This window comes from Bubalus kerabau, chromosome 10, assembly GCF_029407905.1.
Source record: "Bubalus kerabau isolate K-KA32 ecotype Philippines breed swamp buffalo chromosome 10, PCC_UOA_SB_1v2, whole genome shotgun sequence".
Classification (NCBI taxonomy): domain Eukaryota; kingdom Metazoa; phylum Chordata; class Mammalia; order Artiodactyla; family Bovidae; genus Bubalus; species Bubalus kerabau.
Window position 1 is genome coordinate 51,940,476 of NC_073633.1, and position 24,128 is coordinate 51,964,603.

Genomic DNA, 24,128 nt, shown 5'->3' on the forward strand with positions numbered 1-24,128 from the left:
CCCGTCCCTGGGATTCTCCAGGCAAGAACACTGGAGTGGGTTGCCATTTCCTTCTCCAATGCATGAAAGTGAAAAGTGAAAGTGAAGTCGCTCAGTCATGTCCGACTCTTTGCCACCCTATGGACTGTAGCCTACCAGGCTTCTCCGTCCATGGGATTTTCCAGGCAAGAGTACTAGCGTGGGTTGCCATTTCCTTCTCCAACACAGCAGGCTCACCACATCCCAAACTCAACATCTGCACACGAAGGCCCTGCTCAAGGCAGACCTTCTGGCTTAAACAAGCAACATCCTGTGTGTGGAGGTTCTCAACCCATTTCATACACCAGTACCATCCCAATCCCTAAAAAACATCCCTGGACCTAACTCTAACCTTTGCAAACCAAAACCCAGAGATGGGCCCAGACATGTGTATTTTGAAAAAGTTCCACAAGGAACTACCGCTTTAGAGACTGTTGATATTAATGAATGATGTTCAGAATTGGAAAAAAAAAAAAAGCAAAGCAGCAGCCAAAAATTAACCCTTCTGTGTGTGAAGCAGATTTGTGGTTTTATTCAGCGTTTAAACTAAAATATCAATAAATAAGAAGTAAAAAGAATAGCAAACAGAAACAGCTTACATAGTGTTTATTTTACACTGAAATGAAGAGCTTCTGTACAACAGGAAGCACAGTGTGTACCTGGCCCTAAGGCAGGATGTGAAAAGAAAGAATCAGGGTCAGCTGGAGAACAGACAAACTGCAGAGCTCAGAGAGGTGGGACATCCAGCTCGATGAAGGGGTCTTGGGAGAAGTGAAGCAAAGAAACTTATCTGCATGAAGAGAAAAGGTGGGAGAAACAGAAAAAAAAAAGTGGCACAACAGAAAACAGGGAAGCTAAGTGAACAGATGAGAGCAGCACTCGAAACAGGTGAGAAGCAGACATGCAAAACCTGCTGCCAGTCACACCTGTGGGAGGATGTAAATCCTTGCCCACCAGGGCCTGGGCCTGAGGCCAGCACAAGCCTCTTCTCCAGGAGGGATCATTGTAAGAAGACCAGTGAACAGAACTCAGATTTTAAGCTAAGCCCACCTTTCAGAGTACATAACCAAACGTGATGTTGCAAGTTTTCCTCATAGAATCACCACATTTTAGCAATCAGAGACAGATGATCTGATCTACCCCCTCATTTATAAATGAGTGGAGAGAGGATGCAATTTTCTCCAGTTTCCATGGTAACAGTCATGTCTCCGGGGGTAGCATGATGATTCTATAATGTGTAAAGCAGCAGGCACATGCCAACACTCTTCAGGCTACCATTTTTCTGCATGGGTAAAGGAATGACAGGTGGGCCTGGAAAGCGAAATTTCCAGTTTATGTGGAATTCAGTGCCATCTTGTGAGATTAAAAGGAAGCCTCTGTGAAACACTCCAAGTTAGAATTTAGTGGGGCAGAACCGGTTCAACGTTCAGGCTTGGTTAGTAATACGAAAGTTAGTTGTGTATGCTCCAGGTTCTCGTGAGATTAAGACTATTTACTCCACCCTTACTGCCCAGCAGTAGTAAAAGCCGGGCCATTAACCCTCAAACTCATATCACACAATCTGTGCTTTATGTCCCATTTCTTTGATACAGGTTGTGGTGTTTGTATATTACTTTTTATATAAACAGAAACTTAAACCCCTCCTAAAGAATACATGATGTGCTTAACAGCACACAATCTATGCTTTATGTCCCATTTCTTTGACACAGGTTGTGGTGCTTATATGTTAATTCTTTTTATATAAACAGAAAATTAAAGGCTTGGCTACTCAGCAATAGGTTCATTTTTGTCTAAAATTCTTAAAAGAAAGATGTGATTTTTACAGCAACATCCTTTATGCTGTTCTGGATCAATTTCCCTCCTCTCAGAGCCTCAGTCATCTGAGGGTGTAGAGTTCCTTAAATTTGTATTTTTTTTTTAATAAAAAATGTTCACATTATATTTAATTGAATCACAGAAAACTGGCTTTTGCTATTTCTTGGGCAATTCTTGCACGACTGCATGGCCCACTGATTTCACTTGAGCCTAGTGTACGTTCCTACAAGTATAGTGCCCAAGTCACTTATATGCCAGTTCACTGCATGGTGGGAATGATCTAGCTGAGACAATGTGAAATGAATGGATTCTGAAAGGAAGATGGTTTGTATAGACAATCTACTTGGCCTGTATACTAGTAGAATGTAAAAAAAAATCCAAACAAACAATGACTCTCCTAGATTGTGCAAAGAGAGTGAGCAGAAAGGTGTAAAGGCGGAGATTCTGGAGATACAAGAGGGAGTGGTGGCGAACTGATCATATTAGCATGAGGGCACGGATGTGAGCAGGCAGGGTGGATGAACATTTACATGGAAGTCATGTCGTTGAGAGCGTGGTCCAGCTCCTCGCTGATGGCTTTGTACTTCAGTTTCTGAGCGTACAACTCGTCTATGACCAGGAAGTGGAAGGCAGAGGTGCAAGGACATGGAGAGTGATCAAGAGATGGAAGGTGAATGAGGGTGGCAGGGACACCATCCCGACACAGCAGCAAGAAAAGGGCAATGCATGAAGGAAGTGATGCCGCAGCAGGTGGCCAATGCAGGAGACGTGCGTTTTGTTTTGTTTTGTTTTTAATAAAATTGAAACAAAAACAGAAAGAACAAAACCCATTAGAAAATAAAACAAGAAACTCAATATGAAAATCGTAACAAATATGGTAGGGATACCAGTAAACCATGTTAAAACCCTAAACAAAACCACAGAAGGCTATCTCCCGGTTGGGGAGGAGCAACAGGACAGCTTTGCTTTTATAGAGCTATAATTTAACTACACTGGAGTAGTCAGCCACCTGCAACTATAAACAGTGGAAAAAATAGCCACGGGCATTGTTTTGGAGGAACAACTTGTGACTACAGTCTGTAATCCTTATCTGGCTCCACCTTCAAACCACTGACTTCCTGACCGAACTAGACCACTGGGAAATGGATTTCTCGGTGCTATCCAGACTACTCCCTGTGGCCTTCCCACTCAAGCTTCCTTCAGTGGCCCAGGAGGCTTGAAAACCGAGGAGAGCCACGCTTCTTACAGTGTCACTGTGCCAAGCTTGCACTTCAGCTTTTCTAACGATGAAGGTGTCATACCTTGCTACGCTTGGAGACTGTTTTGCACCATGTGTCACATTCTCTTTTCCACCAGCTTGGGTATCATCTGAACCAACCCCCACTTCCTTCTCTAGCCCCCTCCACCTTTGATGCATATATTTTACATATTTTTTTCTTTCTTTTTTCACAGCCTTGGAGCTCAACATTTGGAATTTCTGAGAGACCTCAGAGAGGGTGTTACCAAAATAAAACCTCAATATCTTAGCGAAGAAATGCTTACGTATAATGTCCAAGTGCAATAATGCCCTGTTACCCTCTACCCCCTTTCAGGGCACAGAGCATATGCCAAGATGATTAGTAACTTAGAAAAATAAACCCAAGCCCTTACATTGAATTCACACCCGGGGAAAGATTAAGTTGTGCCTAAAAACCAAATCCTTACCATTCTGACAATAAGAAGGTATCACTAAAGACAGAAAACACACCAGTCATTCTCACCTACAACTGCCTCACTCACAGTGAAAAATAAACCAGCCACACTTCTCAGAGTGTGCAGTACAGCCACTTGGCATCTGCTGTTACAAAAAGAAGACGGGCCCCGTCTGGTGGCTAGAGGTCATCTGGCGATCAGAGAGCTTAAGAGCCATAGAACTCCACAGAGCAGACCGGAAAAATGTGCAAGAGCAAAGGAGTGTGTCAAGGAGGATGCCATGACTGGAAAGTCACTTTGCCACGTCGGTATTCAGCCATAAGGACTAAGTTAGAAACAAGACTTAAGATCTTACCTTCCAAGTCATCAATGCTTTTCTCCAATTTAGTTACTGACCTCTCCGCAAACTCAGCCCGAGTCTCAGCCTGCAATAATTCAATTTATTTCAATCAAAATTGGGAAGTTTTAGGTGGCCGGTAGCTATAAAGATAGGGAAACCAGAAAATGAAAGTCAAGCCTGGCACCCACAAAGTGGTCTGAAACCACCCACCAGTGAATCACCACGGTGAGAGGTGGCTGGCTACCACTGCTGGCTCTCCAAGCCCACCCCGGAATATTCCTGGATCATTGTAACATTAAAATGAAAAATGTCTCGGCTCCACAGAGACAAACTCAATCCAGTTGGCTTTGTTCAAAACACCCCTAATATTACCTCCTTCAGCTTGTCAGAAAGGACCTTGATCTCTTCCTCGTATTTGTCTTCCTTCTGCGAGTACTGTAATCAGAAAGAACGTTCCAGATGTCAGGCCACAGCTCACCCTATACTTGTGTCTTCTAATACAAAGAAAGTGCCAGCCCAGCCAACAGATGTTGAGCATCTCTCAGGAGGTAATGGAGCCTCTGGGATCAGATGGCATGCCACAATGCAGTCTCTGCTTTCCTGCCTATTGTTTTACATGGGATAAGAACAAGATCACTTATCCATTTGGCACTTCGTTTAAATTAATTGTTATGGATGACTCACATACTCAACACAAAATGGATTTTCCATTGAATAAAAAAAAAAAAAGAATCTGGTATCAATAACCATCAGGAAGCCTCTGGCTAAAGTGTCTAATGGACTATTCCTCTGACTGGCAGGGCCTCGGAAGGGAAAAAGGGGGTGTCTCTTGAGTAGCTCTTAAATGATGCCTCTCCCCCACATGGTGCTCCTGGCCTACCTTCTCAGCCTGAGCCTCCAGTGATTTCAAGTTGTTCGTCACAGTTTTCAACTCTTCTTCAAGCTCGGCACATTTGCTAATGTTTTCGATCAGAGGTAGAAAGGGTGGGAGACAGGCCAGAGGAAGGAGGAGAGAAAAAGGAGAGGGATGGGAAAAAAATGAAAACCAAGTCCTAGAGAACAAAGGGCTGCCTTAAAGAAGCCAAACCATCAGGGGCTGAGATGTCCAATTTCACCATGGACACTGCCCTGGACCTTCCTTCCAATGCAGAGAGGTGGGGAGACAAAATTCAACAACTTCAAAGTGTGATGATTTGGCTTCTTTTTTGGCTGCACCAAAGAGCATTTATGAAGGAAAAACAAAAGAGTATAAAGGACCCAAAGAAAGCACTTAAAGCAAGATATAAGATAGCAGAGGGTGTAGTGAAGGTGCAGTCGTTATAAAAACGGACCAGTAGGCATTGGAAGCTGAAAGATGCCTGGGTTGCAGTTAAACCTAAAACCCATACATGAGCCATCAGTACCTTATCCTCTGCAGCCATTAATGCTTTCAAGGTCTGATCCATTATTCTTAATTGTTCTTCCAGCTGTCGAACTTGGCTGTTAGTGGACACAGGAAATGCACAAGGCCATTCTCAAAATCAGTGTGCAGGTAAGGCATGCAGTGATACACGCATTCATACACAGACACCCCACACAAGTCCTCCATGTTCCAGACTCGTGGCTCATCCATGTCGAATGAGCACATGAGGAGCCCGGAGCTGAAACAGGTAAATGTGCAGCTGCCAGAAGGTCATGCTGTTTAGTCACTGCTCCGCAGCACCCCACACAGGGCCTCCTGGCGCCGGGCCCGCTTACCCTTCTGAAAGCTCAGCCCGCTCCTCTGCACGCTCCAGGTCACTCTCAATGATGACCAGCTTACGGGCCACCTGCAGCAGGACACACACAAAACACAGACACCATGGGGCTTCCAAGTTCTGAGGACGGTGTGTGTTGGGGGGGGGAGGAGGGCAGGGGCTAGACTCAGCCCCTGGGAGTTCTTGCCTACAAACAAGATGATCCTCTCTCCCGTGGACTGGAGGGGAAGCAACTCTCCACCAGGAATGCCCATGGAGAGGAGGCCATCTGCTCACAAAGATCCAGAATGGTCAGTTATGAGTAGGCTGGCACATTTGAAGTCTGACCCAAGTGAAGTCTGTATAATTACACAGCAGCCAGACCAACTGTGGAAGGAGGAGGAGAGATGAAATTCACCATCTCTGAAATAGCAGGATGATGAGACAAGACGCCTTTTATGCTGAAAAGGTGGGAGCTGCAAGGCAAGACTGAAAATAACCCTAAAAGAACTTCATCAATTTAGAGCTCTGAACCTCCACTTCCTTTTGGTGGAGGAGGTTAAAAATGCCAACAGAAATAGCAAGAAATGCTAACATGAGAAGTTGGTAAGATGACTAATGAGGTCGAAAGAAGAAAGGACCAGGAAAAAGGGATCCTATCAAGCATTTCAAAATTAGTAAGCATAGAATAACCTGGAGAGGATGATGATGATGAAGAGTCAGTGGTGTTTCAGCAGAGCTAAAGGGAAAACTAAAACCTTAAAGAGTCATGTGGGCTCTTAACACAGGAGGGTGCTTTCATGAGGACATGACCAGGAGGTGATTCACCTGGGAATCGTGAGGAGAGAGGACAGACTGAGAGGTGCCTCCATGAATCCAGGAGCAAATGTATGGTCTGTGTCTCCACACTGCCTAAACTGGGTTGCACCAGGTGGATCTCACTAGGGATAACTGCTTGCATGGTGACAGCATGAGAGACTCCTTTCACAAAGCATAAGAGACCCAACCTTCCCTGCTGTCTGGCCAAAGATCTTTTGTCCTAGTCTTTGAGGGTGGGGGGACAACAAATCCCTGGTCTTTCCCAGTGCAAATGACTCCCTAGCAGGATCAAAATTAAGAACCATCTTCTGGAGACAAAGGAAATCTCCTTCTCAAAAACACCCATTTCTGCTAAGGAAGCAGATGGTTTCATTGCTCCCCCAGTCCCTGCTTCTGGGCCATGGCTGGGACCCATGAGGCCTCGAGCTCCAGGATCTGACCTCTTCATACTTGCGGTCAGCATCCTCAGCGATGTGCTTGGCCTCTTTCAGCTGGATCTCCTGAATCTCCATCTTCTCCTCATCCTTTTGGGCTCGGCTCTCAATGACTTTCATGCCTCTGAAAAGGAAGATTGGCATGAAAAGCCAAGATTTAGAGGTGCCTTCCATGAACTCCCATTGCACAGCCATGATTTGTGAGGTTCAGTGTGACTGACAGACTGAAACATAGCTACTTTCATCTTCCAAGCCATGAAGTGAGACTTTCCAGAGCCGAAGGCAGGAAAAGACATCCACTTCCCTCTCTCTGTTTATTGTGAAGGAAAGCTTACACTTTTGGTACGGCTGACACTGTCCAGGCAGCTCATGTTAAATGAAAGGCACCATGGCATGGTCCTTTTTTTTTGAATCTGGAAGGGATGGAATCAGAAAAGCCAACATGCTTTACTTGCTGTATAAATAATGGGACTTCTTCCCTTTTCCAGTGGTAAGCCTCAGCCTGGAAATGGAGCAAGGTTAGAACAAAAGCAAATTTACCTTTGTGTACTTTCTTCCCACAAAGAAAGTAACTGTTCTTACCCCTTTAGCCACAAATGTAACTATTAGATTGAACCAAATGAAACTGCTAGTATTTGACCATGCTGCTGCTGCTAAGTTGCTTCAGTCGTGTCCAACTCTGTGTGACCCCATAGACGGCAGCCCACCAGGCTCCCCCATCCCTGGGATTCTCCAGGCAAGAACACTGGAGTGGGTTGCCATTTCCTTCTCCAATGCTTGCAAGTGAAAAGTGAAAGGGAAGTCTCTCAGTCGTGTCCGACTCTTAGCGACCCCATGGACTGCAGCTCACCAGGCTCCTCTGTCCCTGGGATTCTCCAGGCAAGAATACTGGAGTGGGTTGCCATTTCCTTCTCCAATGCATGAAAGTAAAAAGTAAAAGTGAAGTCGCTCAGTCGTGTCCGACCCTCCCTCAGTGATCCCATGGACTACAGCCTTCCAGCCTCCTCCGTCCATGGGATTTTCCAGGCAGGAGTACTGGAGTGGGGTGCCATTGCCTTCTCTGAAGAGATGGTGAGTCATCTTTAAAAATTCCAAAACTCTTAGTTAGAAGAGACAACACACAATGGTGCATAATAAACTGAAAAACTTCAGCTAACGAGCTTTTTTAATCCTAAAGTCTGAAATCACCCTTTTCCCATGGTGGCAGGGAGCAGAAATGCACCTCAAAAATGGAGAAAGGGACAAAATGATTGACTGCATATATCTGCCAGGTCATAGCACAGATACGGACTGCCAGTGTCTGAGACACTACACTGCTTCCTCATCTCTCTAAGGACAGAACTCTCTCCAGTCTTATGGAGTCTTTCTTGGAGTGCTTCCAAGCAACAGGAGTACATTAACTTGAGCAGCTAAGCATGAGAAAAAATGCCTGCTGGAATAACATGATGGCTGATATGGCCCTGGTCTTCCTTTACTACCCCAAGGCTGGATCTTGGGGTCATAAGTCAGGGAGAGCCAGGTCACGGGGTGAGTGGGCTCAGAGGACATGCAGATCTGACTGTATTTACTTGTGCACGCATGACTTACCAGCTTTACTAAGTCCAACACAACTTACTTTTGTGGATTATATTTGTTTTATCTGTGCTTTCTCTTTCACTCATTTGTTGGGCTATTTGACAACTGACAGCCCATACTTTATTTACCTCAGCCTAAGCCTTCTTGGTGTATTTTAACATAAAGTTATCTTTTAAACAAAATGCAGAATTGCTCCATGGTCAGCAGGAATGAAAGAACCAAATCACATCCCTAGAACCTCCTGTTTATACATCCATCTCCCTCGCTGGGTGGTGAGCTCTAGGAGGGCAGGAACAGAGTCTTTTTCTTCTTTGCAACCATGAGATTTAAAACAAAAGTGTTCCTCTAGTGTTTAACAAATAAAACCAGTAGTTACCCCTGGATCAAGTGAGGAAATGGCACCAAGGTGCTGTGAAATCCTCAGACACCCAAGATCAGAGAGCCCTCTGGTTCCATCAGGGGGAAAGGTTGTGCTAACAGGTGGGCTGGACGAGGGGGCCTCACCTCTCACTCTCATCTGCTGCCTTCTCGGCCTCCTCCAGCTTCTGCAGAGCTGTTGCCAGACGCTCCTGGGCACGATCCAACTCTTCCTCAACCAGCTGGATGCGTCTGTTCAGAGAAGCTACGTCGGCTTCAGCCTGGGCAGAGAATGAGAGGTGTTTTAGTGTTGGAGAGGATGTGAGGGTAGTGCCTTCAAGAGGGGCTGGACTGAAACAGTTCAACAAGGAAGCCTGGCTTTGTGGTGAGCTACCCTAAAGTGTGCTACAAGCCGTGGTCAACTCTGGAGTTGCTGGATATGTTCATCCATTGATTTATCCAGTGGTTGTCCACCTTGGGCTATATGCAAATCCACACATATCATCCCTGCGAGACAGAGAGACTGTCAGCAACGCTTTCTCATTTGGTTCCTTTCTACCACAGATTTCAACAGGCTGGCTTTACCTGACTGTCAGACGGGAGCTTCATCACAGCCACCTCACATGGTGGGGGCTGAGGTGTGGATAGAGGCGACAGGACTGACCCAGGCCCCATCACATAAGATGAGAGGAGCTCGGCGAGAACTCTGACTCAGGAGTCTCAATTCTCCTTTCTTCTGATCACATTCTCAAAGGGGCTTTATTAAATATTTTAGGAACTAAAAGATTTTTAAGTGCAGTGGTTCTAAAATATAAAATCATACAGAGACACAACAAAACCCAGTAAGCCCCCGTGCCCTTCAGCACCTCTTGAGGATAACAGGTCACACTGGAATAGTGCCAAGACAAATTTCCCAAGCGCCTGTGACCTAAGCCTACAGGCATTTCTCACAAGTCAGGGTTGCTACAAGAAGAGTTTCAAGCTCCTTAGAAGAAAAGCAGTACAGATACTGTATTCACTTGGTATCTATCTCTGAAATATGCTCCTTTTTTTGGGATGTGATGTTTACCTACAGTTATAAGCATTTGTTACTATGAGCCTCAGGACACTTGCAAGACTGGCTGGGTCCATTACATACACTTGCATTGGTGGCTGTTTAAATATTACACATGGAAGTGAAAGATGGAATTTGCTAATCTGGTAGCGTTTCCTCATCTACTTTCGGTTCAGTTCAGTTCAGTTCAGTCGCTCAGTCGTGTCTGACTCTTTGCGACCCCATGAATCGCAGCATGCCAGGCATCCCTGTCCATCACCAACTCCTGGAGTTCACTCAGACTCACGTCATCTACTTCAAATGTGTGCTTATCCTGCAATGATGGGGTTTTCAGGACACTTGGGAGTTTTCTAAAAATTACGGCCTGCACTTAGGGACGATGCTAGCTCTCTACCTACAGTGTTGTCTTCCTTACTCACATTCCTTCTTATGTGCAAGGAATCATGATTCTCTCTACGGAGTATGGGCTCAGTAAATGTCTACCGAATAAAATAAGCAAAAACAACTTAAACAAAAGCAACTTTCTGAGTTCTGGACCCATGGTACATGGGCTTGAAATGTACAAGTAGTGAGAGTCTTCGATCATAGCCTTGAACTAAAGGAACATGAGAACACTCTGCTCTCTGCTCATCTAGATTTGTAAAATTTTAAAAGCCGAGTTCTCTCTGGGAAAGAGAGGTGATCAGGGCATCTCCAACCTCGTGAAGGACTCTATAAAAACATTCAAATACACTTTTATCTCGTCAAAAATTAACTATGTAGTAACAACTGGCTGATGGAGGCAGGGAGTAGGGGAATGTGAAGTGAATCCAAGGTCAGTTTACAACTGTACCTGCCCACAAAGTCAATCATTATAGATGCACAGAGGGAACTGGGCCCCACCAGGCCTCAATGGCCAGTGAACGTTAGTTTTTTTGGGGCTGGCGGTGGGGGGAGGGATGAGGGTAATATGGATAACACATTTCTTAAGTACGAGAACTTTTAAAAGTTTTTAGCCCTGTATTAAAAAACAAAACAAAACTGGAAGAAGGTATACATTAACGGCATATCTTTGGGTCAGGTCAGATTTCTGTATTTTCCAGTTCCAGGAAAATTCTATTCCTTTCCCCCCACCTCCCCCCCACCAATAATTATAATATGTATTTAAAGCAATACATTTACAGCCCAAATAGTTCTACATTATACATTTCAGGTTTAACCAATTTCATAAAAATACTTGAGGACAGCTGTATCCACAGATTTAGACTACTAAATTATTTCTTTGCCCATTTTTCTCTTTTCTTTCCTGAATAACCTCTTTTAGATATGGTTCAAGGTAGAATTTATCTGCCTCGTATTTTGTCCGCTGCTCTTTAGGCAGGATCTGCTGCCTCATGCTCAGGTCCAGCGCTCTCTTAATGCGAAACCCTCTGTCATTATAAAGGTTCTCAGGAAGCCTTCTTATGGCTTCTTTTACGTCGTCATTCTCATATATTGTATCATCATCTGGCATTAAGCCCAGTTTATTGAACCCAGTAGCCTTGCATACCATTTTCAAATACCCTCTAGCTCCATCTGCTTGATGCTGAAACGGCTGGCCTGTTTGCCATGTTGACTTGAGATAGAAGGAAAATTCTATTCCTTTTATGAACTGGGGTGGGAGGACAAGCAAGCAACTCTGAAAGCTGAAAACTAAAATGAAGAGCAAAACAAACCCACCCCCTAAAATACCACCAAGAAAAAAAATCAGTAGAGTATCTAGGTCATGTACTCAAAAGTATTTTCTCCCTCTTTCTTAAATATGCTTGTTATAGGTGCTGTGGCCAGAGAAATGTCAACAAGATTTTCAAAACAATTTCTGTAGCCACCACACTAGAAGTTTCCAGCTGTTTTCAATCTGGGCCCTGACCTCAAGGACTTTGTACTCACAGAAAGGAGACTGTGCTCCGGGGAAAGGACCTTTCAGGTGACAGGCCACTCTGGGTCCCCAGGCTCCCATGTACCTGGGGTGTTGGAGACAGCACTCATGTTCATTCCTGCCTCTGCACAAAAGATCTCCCTCCCTGAGAGGAACCCCCATTGATTCAAATCTTTGCTCTTCTGGCCTCCACTCTGCTCTTTCTTTAGCTCTGGATGCAGTTTTATAAATGGAACTTCTTTCCCCCTTGGAGCATTTTGTAGAATCTACATTAGGGGTTGTGTCCTATAGGAAAACTAGTCGATAGGCCCCAGAGAGGGCACCCAAACAACAGCCAGGAATGGAGACCAGTTCCAGGAGCCAGGACTGGGTCAACGCAGAGAACAGACCTGTGAGTGGTTCACAAAAATGGGGTCTCAGATGTTTAGCTCGAAGGGTCCCTAATTCCCACAAATGGCTGTCTGAGTTCACCTGAAGACACATATGCAAAGTACACATTTCCAGGCCCCATTCCTAGAGATTCTGATCCAAGAGGTCAAGAGAGGAAGGTGGGAATCTGCACTATAAAAAAGCACCCACCCACCACCCCACCCAAAGACTCCAGCAAAGCCTACAGGAAGCACTTATGCAGCTCTTTGTTGAGCAAATAGGAAGAGGGAGGGACCTCTGATCCTGAGGGTTGAAGCATGCTTGGGTCACATAGCCATCAGTGGGAGACAGGAGGAGTACCCCAGTTCCCTGCTCCTCCTGTACAGGCTCGCCTGTTTCACTTTTCAAGGCTTCCTGGAGCCTCAGAGAAGCCCTGGAATTGTTGGTTCTCACCTATGAGGTCTTTCCACCTTCTGACATCAGCACGGCAGGTTCTCTACAAGTCACCCCCAATTCAAGCCCCTGACTCAAAGAAAGGCCTTCGGGACAAAACCTAACCAGGACTAGGAGAACTGTACTCATTATCATCTGCTAAGCAAGTCCTCTCAATGCTTTTTGAAAAAAGGCGTGGTATAAAATCAAAAAGATCATCAAGTAATACCAGGGGGGAACAGCTCACACAAGGACACAGAGCATTTGCCCTCAACCCAAGAAGTCAATGGCTGCTGCCCTGGGAGGTTTCACAGCAAGATGGGCAAAGGTGCTTGTAGGTTACAGCCTGGATTTGAATGCAGTATCTGGGGAGTAAGTATCCCTACAAAAGGTTCCCCAGGGAAAAACCTGGACTCTTACAGGCTTCTCAGGCCTTACAGTACTGGTCTGATCACAATTAAGTTTGGCTCCCTAGAACTGAAGATACATTCAATTTCATCAATTAAGGGCACTCTTTTCACTTTTTTTTTTTTTTTTTGGATTATGCTGTGTTCAAAAGGCTCACATCTCTCACATTCACTAGCTTTTATTTCTGGTATGTATTCTCTGAGTTCTGAGGCTTCTTCAGGTATTTTTTAAGGTTGTTTTCATCACAATACCTGGGCAGTCTACTTAAGACTTCATTGGCTGTTGCCTCAGTACAAACCTCACAGCCACCGGACCTTTTGTTATTTAAAAAGCAGATATAAATAACAAGGCGTTTGGGAAGGGTCACGACCCCAGACGCAAATTATTTCCAAGCATGAAAATCACCCTCAGTGTCCTAGGTTACCTTCTAACAAGGTAACCCATGTGTTGACACTGCTGGCAAAGCCTTTGTTTAGGATGTTAGTTTCTTTTATTTCAAAAATGCTACTGTGTCTCAACATGGTATGAGCTACTCAGAAAAGAGACTGCTATATTAGTAAAGGCTACCAACTGTCTTCCTGGAGAATTGTTGTTAAGCAACCACCAGGTGCCCTGCACTTATGAGGTGCCTTAGAGCTGTATGTGCCTTGCCCCATCCCCTTCCACAAGGGGTGTGCTCAGCTGTTCACTCATGTCTGATCCTTTGCGACCCCATGGGTTATAGCATGCCAGGCTCCTCTGTCCATGGGATTCTCCAAGCAAGAATACTGGAGTGGGCTGCCATTTCCTGCTCCAGCGGATCTTCTTGACCCAGAGATCAAATCCAAGCCTCTTTTGTCTCCTGTGTTGGCAGGTGCATTCTCCACCACTGAGCCACCTGGGAAGCCCTCTTCCACAAGGCACCAGCTACCTATACAGAAAATAAGGGCAGGTTGTACACCATTCCTGTGCACTTCTACAAGACGCTACAAAGCCATCAAAGGCATGCCCACACAATACAGCAAAAATATTTCTCCAAGTGAGATCTGAAAGAAAACTTTTACAGGGCCTAGATTTTCACAAAATCCAGATGTTACAGTCAATATACCTACAGACAATTTAAAAATAGCAATGACTTTAAAAACAAGTAGTCCTGTTAACACTGCTAAGAAGAAATAATGGTAGGAGAATAATATTATATTCTAAGAACAAATCCTCTGAATATATTTTCCAAGTCCTCCTGAACTGGAGTGCAGCATGGGATGATCACAGGTCAGGTCTTTTTATTTCATGCCAAGTGTAGTTGTCCACAGACGGTTTCACCCTTTACTGTGTAAGACCAAGCCACTACAGCCAAGTTAAACTTCTGCCCTTATATGGTAAGGAAAGGGGGAAAAAAAACACGCATGACATTAAGGGGCACTCCCATGGATAAGAGATAAAAACAACCTCTCTATCTGCACCAAAGCCTATAATTCATGAAGCATATTTGTACAATGAGCGAGAAGGGATATGAACAGGGCATTGTAGTGCCTTAGCCTCATCTATATATGAAAGCAGAAAGGCAGAGAGTACACTCCGGTTATTGCCACCCTGGGGGTGCCAGTGTGAACACAAAATACACTTTTAGAATCCTGGTCTCAGAAATATTTACCAATTCTAAAGAGGGAAAGGGCTGCGATTTTTGTAAGTTGGTTTTTCCTATGATTTAATAAAGTTACCAATTAAGAACCTACAGGTTTCAACTGTAAGTCCCTTTGTTTGCTGGGTACCATCCAGAAAGGAGAAAGGAGGCCTGGCTTCTTCTTGCTCCCTCTTTTCCTTTGATAAGGACAAAAGACAAACAAAACCCCAGTGGGTCACAAGACCTAGAGTCAACCATTACATCGAGCAAAGTAGTTGCATTCCAACATTTTGAAGGGCCCACACACCTTGGAAAAAATAAACCAGTAGAAAAAGAGAGATGACTGCTTTTTCCAAGGTAAGTGCTGGTATAACAGGGCCAATTAACTACAGCCTGTCTGAACCTTTGAGACTCTGAATGTAGAGCTAACTCTCCAAATATTTTTTTGCAGTGTTCACGACTTTGTCACTAAACTTTTATCTCTGCTGCCAAGAAAAACTGTGACTGCTAGCTTAACTCACAGCTATGTCTGACAACTACCAAGAAACCACCTTAGATTAGCTATCTTCAAGTTTCAGTTTTGTAAGTTAGGAACACCTCTCAATCTGAAATTCCCTCTTCTGTGGGCTGACCCAGTCCTTAAGTTGTTTTCATAAAAAGTTCTGTGTCCGTCTGTCCCATCTTCTGGATAGACTATTTTCAAAAATCACTTTAAAAACTGAAGTTATTTAAACTTTTTAACATAAAGCTTTGAAAAGAATGAAAGCACTACCTTTACCCAACTGGCCCAGGAAGAGTACTGTTATAAAAACTAAGCCCAAGAGAGAAGGTGAGTGTAATAGTCACAATGTGCCCTTCATAAAATTTATCTTCTGTGTCTAACATCAATCACCAGGACAGGAGTCCATAAGAGGCTCTCCTGTACAAGACCACATATACCCTTTCTTAGCAGGGGGAGGGAAGCTCTACCAACTTCCACCACTAACACTGCTTTGACCCATCAAACATTCCTTCCAGCCTGCCTGTGTCCTCTTTCTGTTCAAGTTGAAATAAGAATTATTGATTAGAAACATTGAAATGGAGTGTTTTAAGATGTAGTGAAATGAGCATCCCATTTTTAAAGCCCTTTGATAGCTGGAGAACTGAAAGCAAGGGAATAATGAGCGATGCAGAGTGCAAAGCCATTCTAATACTAACTGACACAAGGCACTAGTGTGCTAAGTGCCATGGCAACTTCTTTACACATACTCTTTTCATCCTCACAACAGGCCAGTACTACCATTACAAACATTGTGCAGTCCGGGAACTGAGGGGCTGAGACGTTTAATGATTCGCAGCCAGGGTCAAAAGTTCTTATCCATCATCCTGTTCTGTTGGTTCTAATGGTTCAAGGACTACAGCGAGTCAGAGGAATTGGAATTCATTCATTGCTTGGCGAAATGCAGAAACAGCCATGGGACCTTTGCTGTCTTGTCCTTTACAGAAAATGATTTCTTGCCTATCGATTTCCTGGTTCCTCTCCATTTTATCTGAAACTGCATCTAGTTAGGCTTTCCTCTTAAGAGGATCCATTTGCTTCTAGGTATTTTATGCAACACAGGTCCCATAGCTTCTACAGCCCACCATAACACCATTACATACACTTCTCATTACATACACTTCTTCTCTAAAGGCTTCTATTAGTACTGCACGCTACAGTCCATGGGGTCGCAAAGAGTTGGACACGACTGAGCGCGCACAGGCCCCGCGCACGCGCGTGCCCACGCCCGCCCACCCACCCAACAAGCACGGCAGTGTTTGAGCGCTTGTCCTAAAATTCCCAAGGTGTTTGAGTATCCTGATATAAAACACACACACTCAAAAACCAAACAGCGAACGCCTAAACTACCTCTGAGATCCTGTTCCTGTTTGCTGGATACGTTTGCCTAGGAAAAACGAAGGAAGCCAGGTATTACACTCAAAGTGGGGGAGGGGGAAGCCGGCGGGAGAAAACACCCAATAATCATAGCCATTTAGCCAACTTTTTCAAGACTCGGTAACAAAGGAACATCTATCTGTACAGGAGAACTTGGGAGGAGGGCTGGTTAAGAAAGGGAAAGGCAAAGGGCCGCATACTAAGTCAAAACACGCGCTGTCAGTGTCTCACCCACCCCAGAGAAACAGGCTTTCAAGAAACCAAGGTCAGACAGAGATGGGCGAGTTCAGCATCCCCGGGCCTCAAAACCTGGCAATGCCTCAGACGTGATCTGTTAGCGTCCTTCCCAAAAGAAGAGATTTCCACAAGGAGGGACCTCTTTTGCCCCCACCTTCCGAGTAAATAATGCCAGGAGGGCAAAGGGCACATCCCTTTGCCTCGGGGGACCCGAGACGCCGTGTCGAACGCAAACACCCCACAGAGAGCCCCTTCTGGGAAAGTGCTGCTTCCAGAACCTTCTCAACACCACTCCTGCTTTCCCCTCGGTTCTTTGACCGTAGACCAGCGAGATGAAAAGGGCCGAGGTGAAGGGGCAAGACCCCTCCCCAGACGACACCTGCGGGCCCAGGTGCGCCAGGTGCCCCCCGAGGCAGGGGGAGGGGTAGAGAAGGTGGGCTCCGGGAGGCCTTGCGGGGCGCCGGGGTGGTGGTGGGGGCGATCAGGGAGAAGGCGCCTCTGGTGGTGGGTGATGGGTGGGTCCCTTACGGTCTCCCTCAGCTTCCTCTCGTAGTCCAGTTCGCGCTGCAGGCTGCCCGCGCGCTCCTCCGCGGCGTCCGCTTGCTCCTGCAGGCTCCGAATCTTCCTCCGCACCGCCTCCAGCGAGCTGCTCCCCGCCATCGCGCCGGGCGGCGGCGGGCCGGCAAGCGGGCGGGCTGCGGTGGGAGAGGCGGGCTGCTGCGCTCCTGCTGCTGCTGCCGCTGCAGCACTCCGACCGACCGCCCGCCCCGCCCAGGCCGCAGCGCGCGACGGCGGCGCCCCCTGCGGCCCAGGCTCAGCCCGGAAGTCTCGGCCTCCCGGGAAGCTCAGGCGAACCGCAAGCGGGTGCGCGAGCGCCGGGGGCGGACCCAGCGGGCGGGGCGGGTCGCGCGCCGCGGACTCCGGGAATTCGCCAGTCGCGGGAGGCACCGCGCATGCTCGCGGCTGCCTGGCTGAAGGGCGCGGCGCGCGCTGCGGGGGCACCAGGTGGGCAGGAGACGGGGCCCCACGGCGCCTAGGATGTTACTTCGACTCCCAGCACCCCGCCCTGGAGCCGCGGAGAACCCGGAGTAACGGATTTGGCTGCAAGGGGCGACTGTGCCGCCTACTGGCGGCGGGAGCGCTCCGCTCCGGACTGCCAGATTTCCCCTGCCCAAGAGGGAGCGAAGCCGAGCGAGGGGTTTGGGGCTTAAATGTGTCCCCAAAGGGACTGTAAAGAACCCCAGAACACCAGATCCTAACCCAACAACTCTCCTCCCCTCCAAACTCAAGACGTGAAAACCACTAACATACTGCAGAGGAAACCTCCTAAATGCTGTCTTGCTAGGTTACAATCTGGCTTTTGGTTTCTCTCCTGGCTGTGTGACTTGGAAAACAACGTGACTTCATCTGTAAAAGCGCGGTTAATAGTAGTACGTGCTGCTGCTGCTAAGTCGCTTCAGTCGTGTCTGACTCTGTGCGACCCCATAGACGGCAGCCCACCAGGCTCCCTCGTCCCTGGGATTCTCCAGGCAAGAACACTGGAGTGGGTTGTCATTTCCTTCTCCAATGCATGAAAGTGAAAAGTGAAAGTGAAGTCGCTCGGTCGCGTCCGACTCTTCGCGACCCCATGGACTGCAGCCCACCAGGCTCCTCCGCCTATGGGATTCTCTAGGCAATAGTACTGGAGTGGGTTGCCATTGCCTTCTCCAAGTAGTACATGAGGATTATGAAATAATAGAAAGCGCGAAGCACAATACAAGGTAAGTAGGTAACTCAATGATAGCTTTAGTTAATAACAGGCATTGTCTTAGAGGAGAAATACGGTATGAAACTCCTTAAATGAACTTACAAAACGGAAACAGACTCACAGACTTAGAGAATCAACTTATGGTTGAGGGGAAGGGATGGTTATGGAGATTGGGATGGACATGTACACTCTGCTATATTAAAAATGGATAACCAACAAGGACCTACTATACAGCACAGGAAGCTCCGCTCAATCTTATGTGGCAGCCTGGAGGGGCGGGGAGTTTGGGGGAGAATGGATACATATATATTTGGCTGAGTCCCTTCCCTGTTCACCTGAAACTATCACACAATATTGTCAATCAGCTATATTCCAATATAAAAAAGTTTAAAAAAAAACAAACACACACACACACAAGCACTGTCTTAAGAGTCAGGCTATGGCCCATAACCATCTGTGGGACCTCAGACCTGCCAGCCTCTCTGGAACTTACTTTCTTTTCCATAAAAACAGTTGTCTCAAGGGTCCCTTCTAGTTACAACCTTCTCTGATTGTAGGAAGGTTGTAATCTGGAATCTGACCAATTCTGGGCTGGACTGAGAAGCCTTTTAAAAGCACACCAAGGTAAAGAATGTGACTGCCAATGCAGGTGGGTTCGACCCCTGGATCAGGAAGATCCTCTGGAGAAGGAAATGGCAACCTCTTCCAATATTTTTGCCTGAGAAATCCCATGGACAGAGGAGCCTGGCAGGCTACAGTCCATGAGGCTGCCAAGAGTCAGACACTTAGTGACTACACAACAATAAATACAGACAAGATACTGAACATTTCCTTTACCCCAAGGATCCCTCAAATTGCCTTTTTGAAGTCATGTTCACTTATCCCCTGCCTCATCCCTTATATAAGTCCTGGCATCTACTATTTTTCTTCTCTATAATTTTATAATTGTTTGAATGTTATATAAATGCAACAATACAGTATGTAACCTTCAAGAAGTTAAAAAAAAAAAAAAAAGCACACCAAGGAAGCCAACAGAACCCTATGAGAGCGTCCGGCTGCAGCTGGATGAAAACCAAAGTGGACACAATCTCTGGGAACAAGTCTCGGTCCATACTCCCCTTGGGCTATGTTTTTAAATGTCTTCTAAGTCTCATGGCTTTCTTTCCTCACCTTTCTCACAGAAGGCCCTTCAAGTCAGTTCCAATGTGTTAAGTGTGGGAATATTGAAGAGAAAGAAAACACAGTTGACAACCCCCTCCTCCTCGAAAGCCCTAACAACTGAACTTGCTTTTCTGACTCATTTGCTAAGGACATTATCACAGTCTCTGCTGAGACTCACAAGTCCCAGCATGGGCTCTCGCATCCTGTAGGTGGAGCCTCTCGCTTTGTTTCCACAGTTTGTCTAGTCAGGAGGGTGGTCACAACTGCTTCCCTAAGGGTACAGACAGTAGGTCTCCAACTTTGAGGGTGGGAGAGGGGGCATCTGGGAACCTTCAGGAGCCCTGGAAAATGCTGGACACGTGCACATGCTCCAAGCAGCCAACTAGTGACTTAATGGCTTGCTTTTCAAACACCTGGGAAAGTCAGTTTCAGGTGAGTTCACTTTCATGCTGATGTCATACAAAAGAGTTTAGGACAGTTGTTCTAAGTCTTGGCTGCACATTGGAATCACCTCAGTCCCAGCGATTCTAACTGGCCTAGGGTGCAGCTTGGATTTTAAGTTTTTAAACCATCATGTTTAGTTAAGGTTGAGAATCACTGATTTAGGAAGAAAAGACCTACAGGGAATAAAAACTCACATATTGCAGATGTCACAGACATCACAGTTATTGGGGAAGGGGTTTGAGGCCAAAGAAAATGGAGCCCTTGATCCCCTCCAGCCTCACTTAGGTGGAGAGACCACAAGAAATTCAAAACAAAGCCATCAGAGATTCGACCATGCGAATTACAACCTTTCAAGTTAGGACGAGCCCATTTCTGGAATAGGATTTGTAAATTGTTTGGTAGAAAATTAGTAGAAAATTTGGTAGAAAAATGTTTTTAGCAGTAGAAAAATGTAAAAATACTTTACACTGGTGAATAATGACAATCCAGTGCCCTAGTCCCAAATGTAATATGATTCAACCTCAGGAAGTTGACCTCTCTCCTACCTCCTCCTTCCCTTTGTGACATCTGTCTCTTCTTCCTCAGGTCTTGACTATTTTTACTACTTAGGAATCACTGTAAATAAAACATTTCTTCACAAATGTCTTCTACATCCCTACAGGTTGCAAACAACCTAAAAGGGGAAGATAATCAATATACTACCCTCCCAAAAAAGTGTACCATATTAGGGACAGTTTTCCAGTGGGAGGGGGAAAACAGTTTCAGAAACCTCCCCCTCCTCCTGGCTCCGCCCACTCCCCGCTCCAACTAGCTTTAAATATCCTCTTTGCTACTTCTGCCTCATCTCATTCCAAAGCTCCCTTAAACAAGATTTTTCAATAAAGACATGATAGCACCACATAGTTACACAATAATTATGATTTTTTTCCCCCTTAAGAATTGTAGTAGCTTTTTTCTCCTCTTGCTTTCAGTCTTACTGGGCTATTTTCAAATTCTCTGCATTCTTTTCCTTATAAGGAATATCTCTCCTTGATCTATCAGCGGCTCTTTTGAAAAAGCTAAATAAACGTCCTGCTGGAGAATCTGGGGGAGACAGGCCTCCTCCATTTAACCATATACGGAGCAGACATCTGATCTACATTATACAAAACTGGTGCAGAGTTATACGTGTTTTTTGGCTCTTTTTCTAAAGCCAGGTAGTTAAATATTTTAGCTAAATCAGTGCTTCCTTGAACCCCCTCTCCAGGGACCTTGCTCTTCACTGAAACTTTTTCTTTTTGTCAGATTCTAAATGTCCTGTGTCTGGATCTCTCATTTACAAAGCACACTTGGAGATTACATTTCACACCTTTCACATCACAGGAAGCCTTTACTGATTTCAAAACCCAGACCCTCCATCAATGTACACTTTACTCCCATACAAAAAATCCTGCTGTTGCACTTCGCCGTTCAACTTTCTGGGCATAGCTTTCCCCGGTGCTCATACATTCTTGAAATTGTTGCTCACTTCCCTAGGAATTCTTGCCTAATTGGGCCTCTAGGCTTAATTAGCTTCCAGAATGGTGTGAAAAAGAAGTCATTCCTTTGGAAATCTAATGCCTGTCTTGACTTCTGCAGCAGAAGAGGCAAGCTCTTCAGCTAGAAGAGATTTCAGAGGGCAGAAGACAAAATACTGGCAGAGCTTTTGTGGTGTGTGCATCATCCTCGAGACTATGTGGTGGCTGTCAGAGGCTGGCAGGTCGGGGCGGGGCGAGCAGGGGAACCAGGGGCAGCTAGCACACTATACCATATAAAGCACTGAGCTATATATAACTCCCAGCTTACTTTCTGTATCTAGTGCCCTCAGAGTGCAGACCCAAGCAAGTATCATCTTCCCAGGCAGATCTGAAGGGCTGGATTAAGACTTCCCTGGTAAGGAGGCCTCAAGGGTTTCTGAGGCCCACCATCAAGCTTAACCTTCTCAGAATAAGTAGCACTCACTATGTCATTCTTTCAATATAGAGGCCAGGTCTTCTGAATCCTGACTAGATTGGTCACTGAAAACCAGGCCTTCCCACCCACCAGAGATAGCAAAAAGAAAGTGGAGAAAACTAGGCATTCTGCTTGCACAAACCTTGGTGATGACACCTTAGAGGTTTTCTGCCACCACGGGGAAGGGTTCACCTCCAGAGTCCAATTTCAGTTGCTGTGTTCTCCCAGATTCTCACCACCCCCACCCACCTCCAACCCCAGGGGTGAGGGAAAGAAGGAGAAAAAAGAGAGGAATGGATGAAATAAAAATGAACGTGTGCAGTAGCAGTTGAGGGCAGCATCCAGTGCTCTGGGCCATGGCAGGCTGTGCGCACGTGTCCAGCTAAGAGGAGGTGACCCTCCTCCATGGTTCTCTGGCCTCTGTGGTGACCCCCAGAGCAGGCCCCAAGGGCAGCAGGTGAGGGGGGCAGTGTGTGCGTGCACTTACGTCGGTGGCCTTTTTCTCCGCCAGCTCCAGCTTCTCCTGGGCATCTTTGAGAGCCTCAGAGTATTTGTCCAGTTCATCTTCGGTGGCCTTGAGTTTCTTTTGCAGCGACACCAGCTCATCTTCCAGCTGGGAGTTGGCCGTGGGGGACGGGGACGGGACGGGGTGGGGGGTGCGGCAGGCAGCGTGATCCCGCAAGGGAGGGTTGTGGGTGCACAGAGCCAGAAGGACAGGGACAGCGGGAGAGAGAGAGGGAAAGACAGGGAGGGAGAGAGAGAGAGACAGAGTTAGCCATTCGTGCGCCGCGCCGCGCGCGCCCGGGGTACCTTGGCGGCGGCCTCGTCGGCGGCCAGGAGGCTGTCCTCTGCCTTGTGCAACTCCTCCAGCACCCGGTCCCGCTCGTCCTCCGACACCCGCAGCAGCTTCTCCTTGGCCGCTATGTCCTCCTCGAGCTGGGGGGCGGCGGCGGGCGGGCGCGGGCGGCCGGCACGGACCGGGTGTTAGACACACACACACAACACGGGCACCGGGTTGGCTGGGGCCCTTCAGCTTTGGGGCGCCACCGAGTTGCGGTTCAAGGGTCCCTAGGTAACCTCCTCTTGTCCCGAGGCTACTTCATACCCCCCCCACCGCTCCCGGGGACGAGACTCCTACCGAGGTCTCAGTGGGCTCAAGGCCACAACTTAGCGTTGCAGAAGAAATGGATGGGCCCGATTCCGCGCCCGCCATACCCTCTCTTCTGTCCCATCTTTGTTTTAACCAAAAAAACTCCGTGACTGTCGTTCTCCCTCCCGGACTTCCCCTCTCCCCCAGTTGAATGTTTTATATTCCCCGGTCAAAAGTCCAGAAGAACTTCTAAAACTTTCTGGACTTGATTCCCTTCAACCCTCCTCCTCTCCCCCAACCCCAGATCCAAAACTGTTTTCTGATCCTCAGAACCAAGTGCCTCTAGCACTTGATGGGACTTGACGGGCTCCGGCAACCGGAGAAGGGAAATAAGCGTCCCCAGGTAAGAGAAAAAGTTAGAATAAGCCAGTTCTGCTCTTCCCCTCCCGCTTCTCAGGCGCCCTGGAGTGGGGATGGCTCCCGGAGTCCTCGGGGTGAGGGGCCAGGAAGGGGTGCTAGGCCGGGTCCCGGGGCTCCTGGCCCCAGGGCGGGCGGAGCGCGGGCGACCCGCGGGCGCACGGTTGGGGAGGCGCAGACCTGCTTGCTCCTATCCTCCGCTGCCTTCTTATCTGCCTCCGCCTGCTCCGCTCGATCCAAGGCGTTCTCCTTGTCGAGCTTGAGCATCTGCATCTTCTTCTTGATGGCGTCCATGGTGGCGGCGGCGAGGGGCCCTGGGGCTGCGGCGGGAGCAGGGAGGCGAGCGCGCGGTGAAGCGGCGGAGCCGGAGTGCGAGCGCAGAGCCGCCTGCTGCTCCCAGATATGTACTTTCCCAAGGGGGCGACCGCATTCCTCAAGACAGCCAATACTTTTTTGGAAGAGCTTTTTTCTCCTGCCCCCTTTCCCCCTTCTCCTCCCTCCGCCCCCCACGCCCTCCCCGCTGCTCCCGCGGGGGCTGCTCGCCCATTCGCTGCCGCCTGCCGGCCTCCCAGTTGACGGTGGATATGACTATATATGGGGACCCGAGCAGCCAGCCGA

At 47.1% G+C, this 24,128-nt stretch overlaps 1 protein-coding gene and 1 pseudogene across 13 annotated transcripts in view; both read right to left on the minus strand.

Moving 5' to 3' along the window:
- Window positions 1–23,907, minus strand: part of TPM1 (tropomyosin 1) — a 29,296-nt gene extending 5,389 nt beyond the window's left edge. The window contains exons 1-10 of one of the 13 annotated variants that reach the window (XM_055537726.1): window positions 23,691–23,899; window positions 22,491–22,616; window positions 8,913–9,046; window positions 6,840–6,957; window positions 5,603–5,673; window positions 4,746–4,821; window positions 4,238–4,300; window positions 3,881–3,950; window positions 2,364–2,442; window positions 608–808 (exon numbers count right to left, since the gene is read on the minus strand). In XM_055537726.1, the coding sequence (XP_055393701.1) occupies window positions 805–808; window positions 2,364–2,442; window positions 3,881–3,950; window positions 4,238–4,300; window positions 4,746–4,821; window positions 5,603–5,673; window positions 6,840–6,957; window positions 8,913–9,046; window positions 22,491–22,616; window positions 23,691–23,804 (855 nt within the window). In that variant the 5' untranslated portion in view covers window positions 23,805–23,899 and the 3' untranslated portion in view covers window positions 608–804. Of the gene's footprint in view, window positions 1–607; window positions 809–2,359; window positions 2,443–3,880; window positions 3,951–4,237; window positions 4,301–4,745; window positions 4,822–5,028; window positions 5,345–5,602; window positions 5,674–6,839; window positions 6,958–8,912; window positions 9,047–17,208; window positions 17,413–22,490; window positions 22,617–22,813; window positions 22,940–23,690 lie in introns of those variants that run through there. The other 12 variants (XM_055537732.1, XM_055537731.1, XM_055537736.1 and 9 more) reach the window with 12 other exon arrangements.
- On the minus strand, window positions 9,053–17,202 carry LOC129621361 (cytochrome b-c1 complex subunit 7-like; annotated as a pseudogene).
- Window positions 23,908–24,128: the final 221 nt, after the last annotated feature.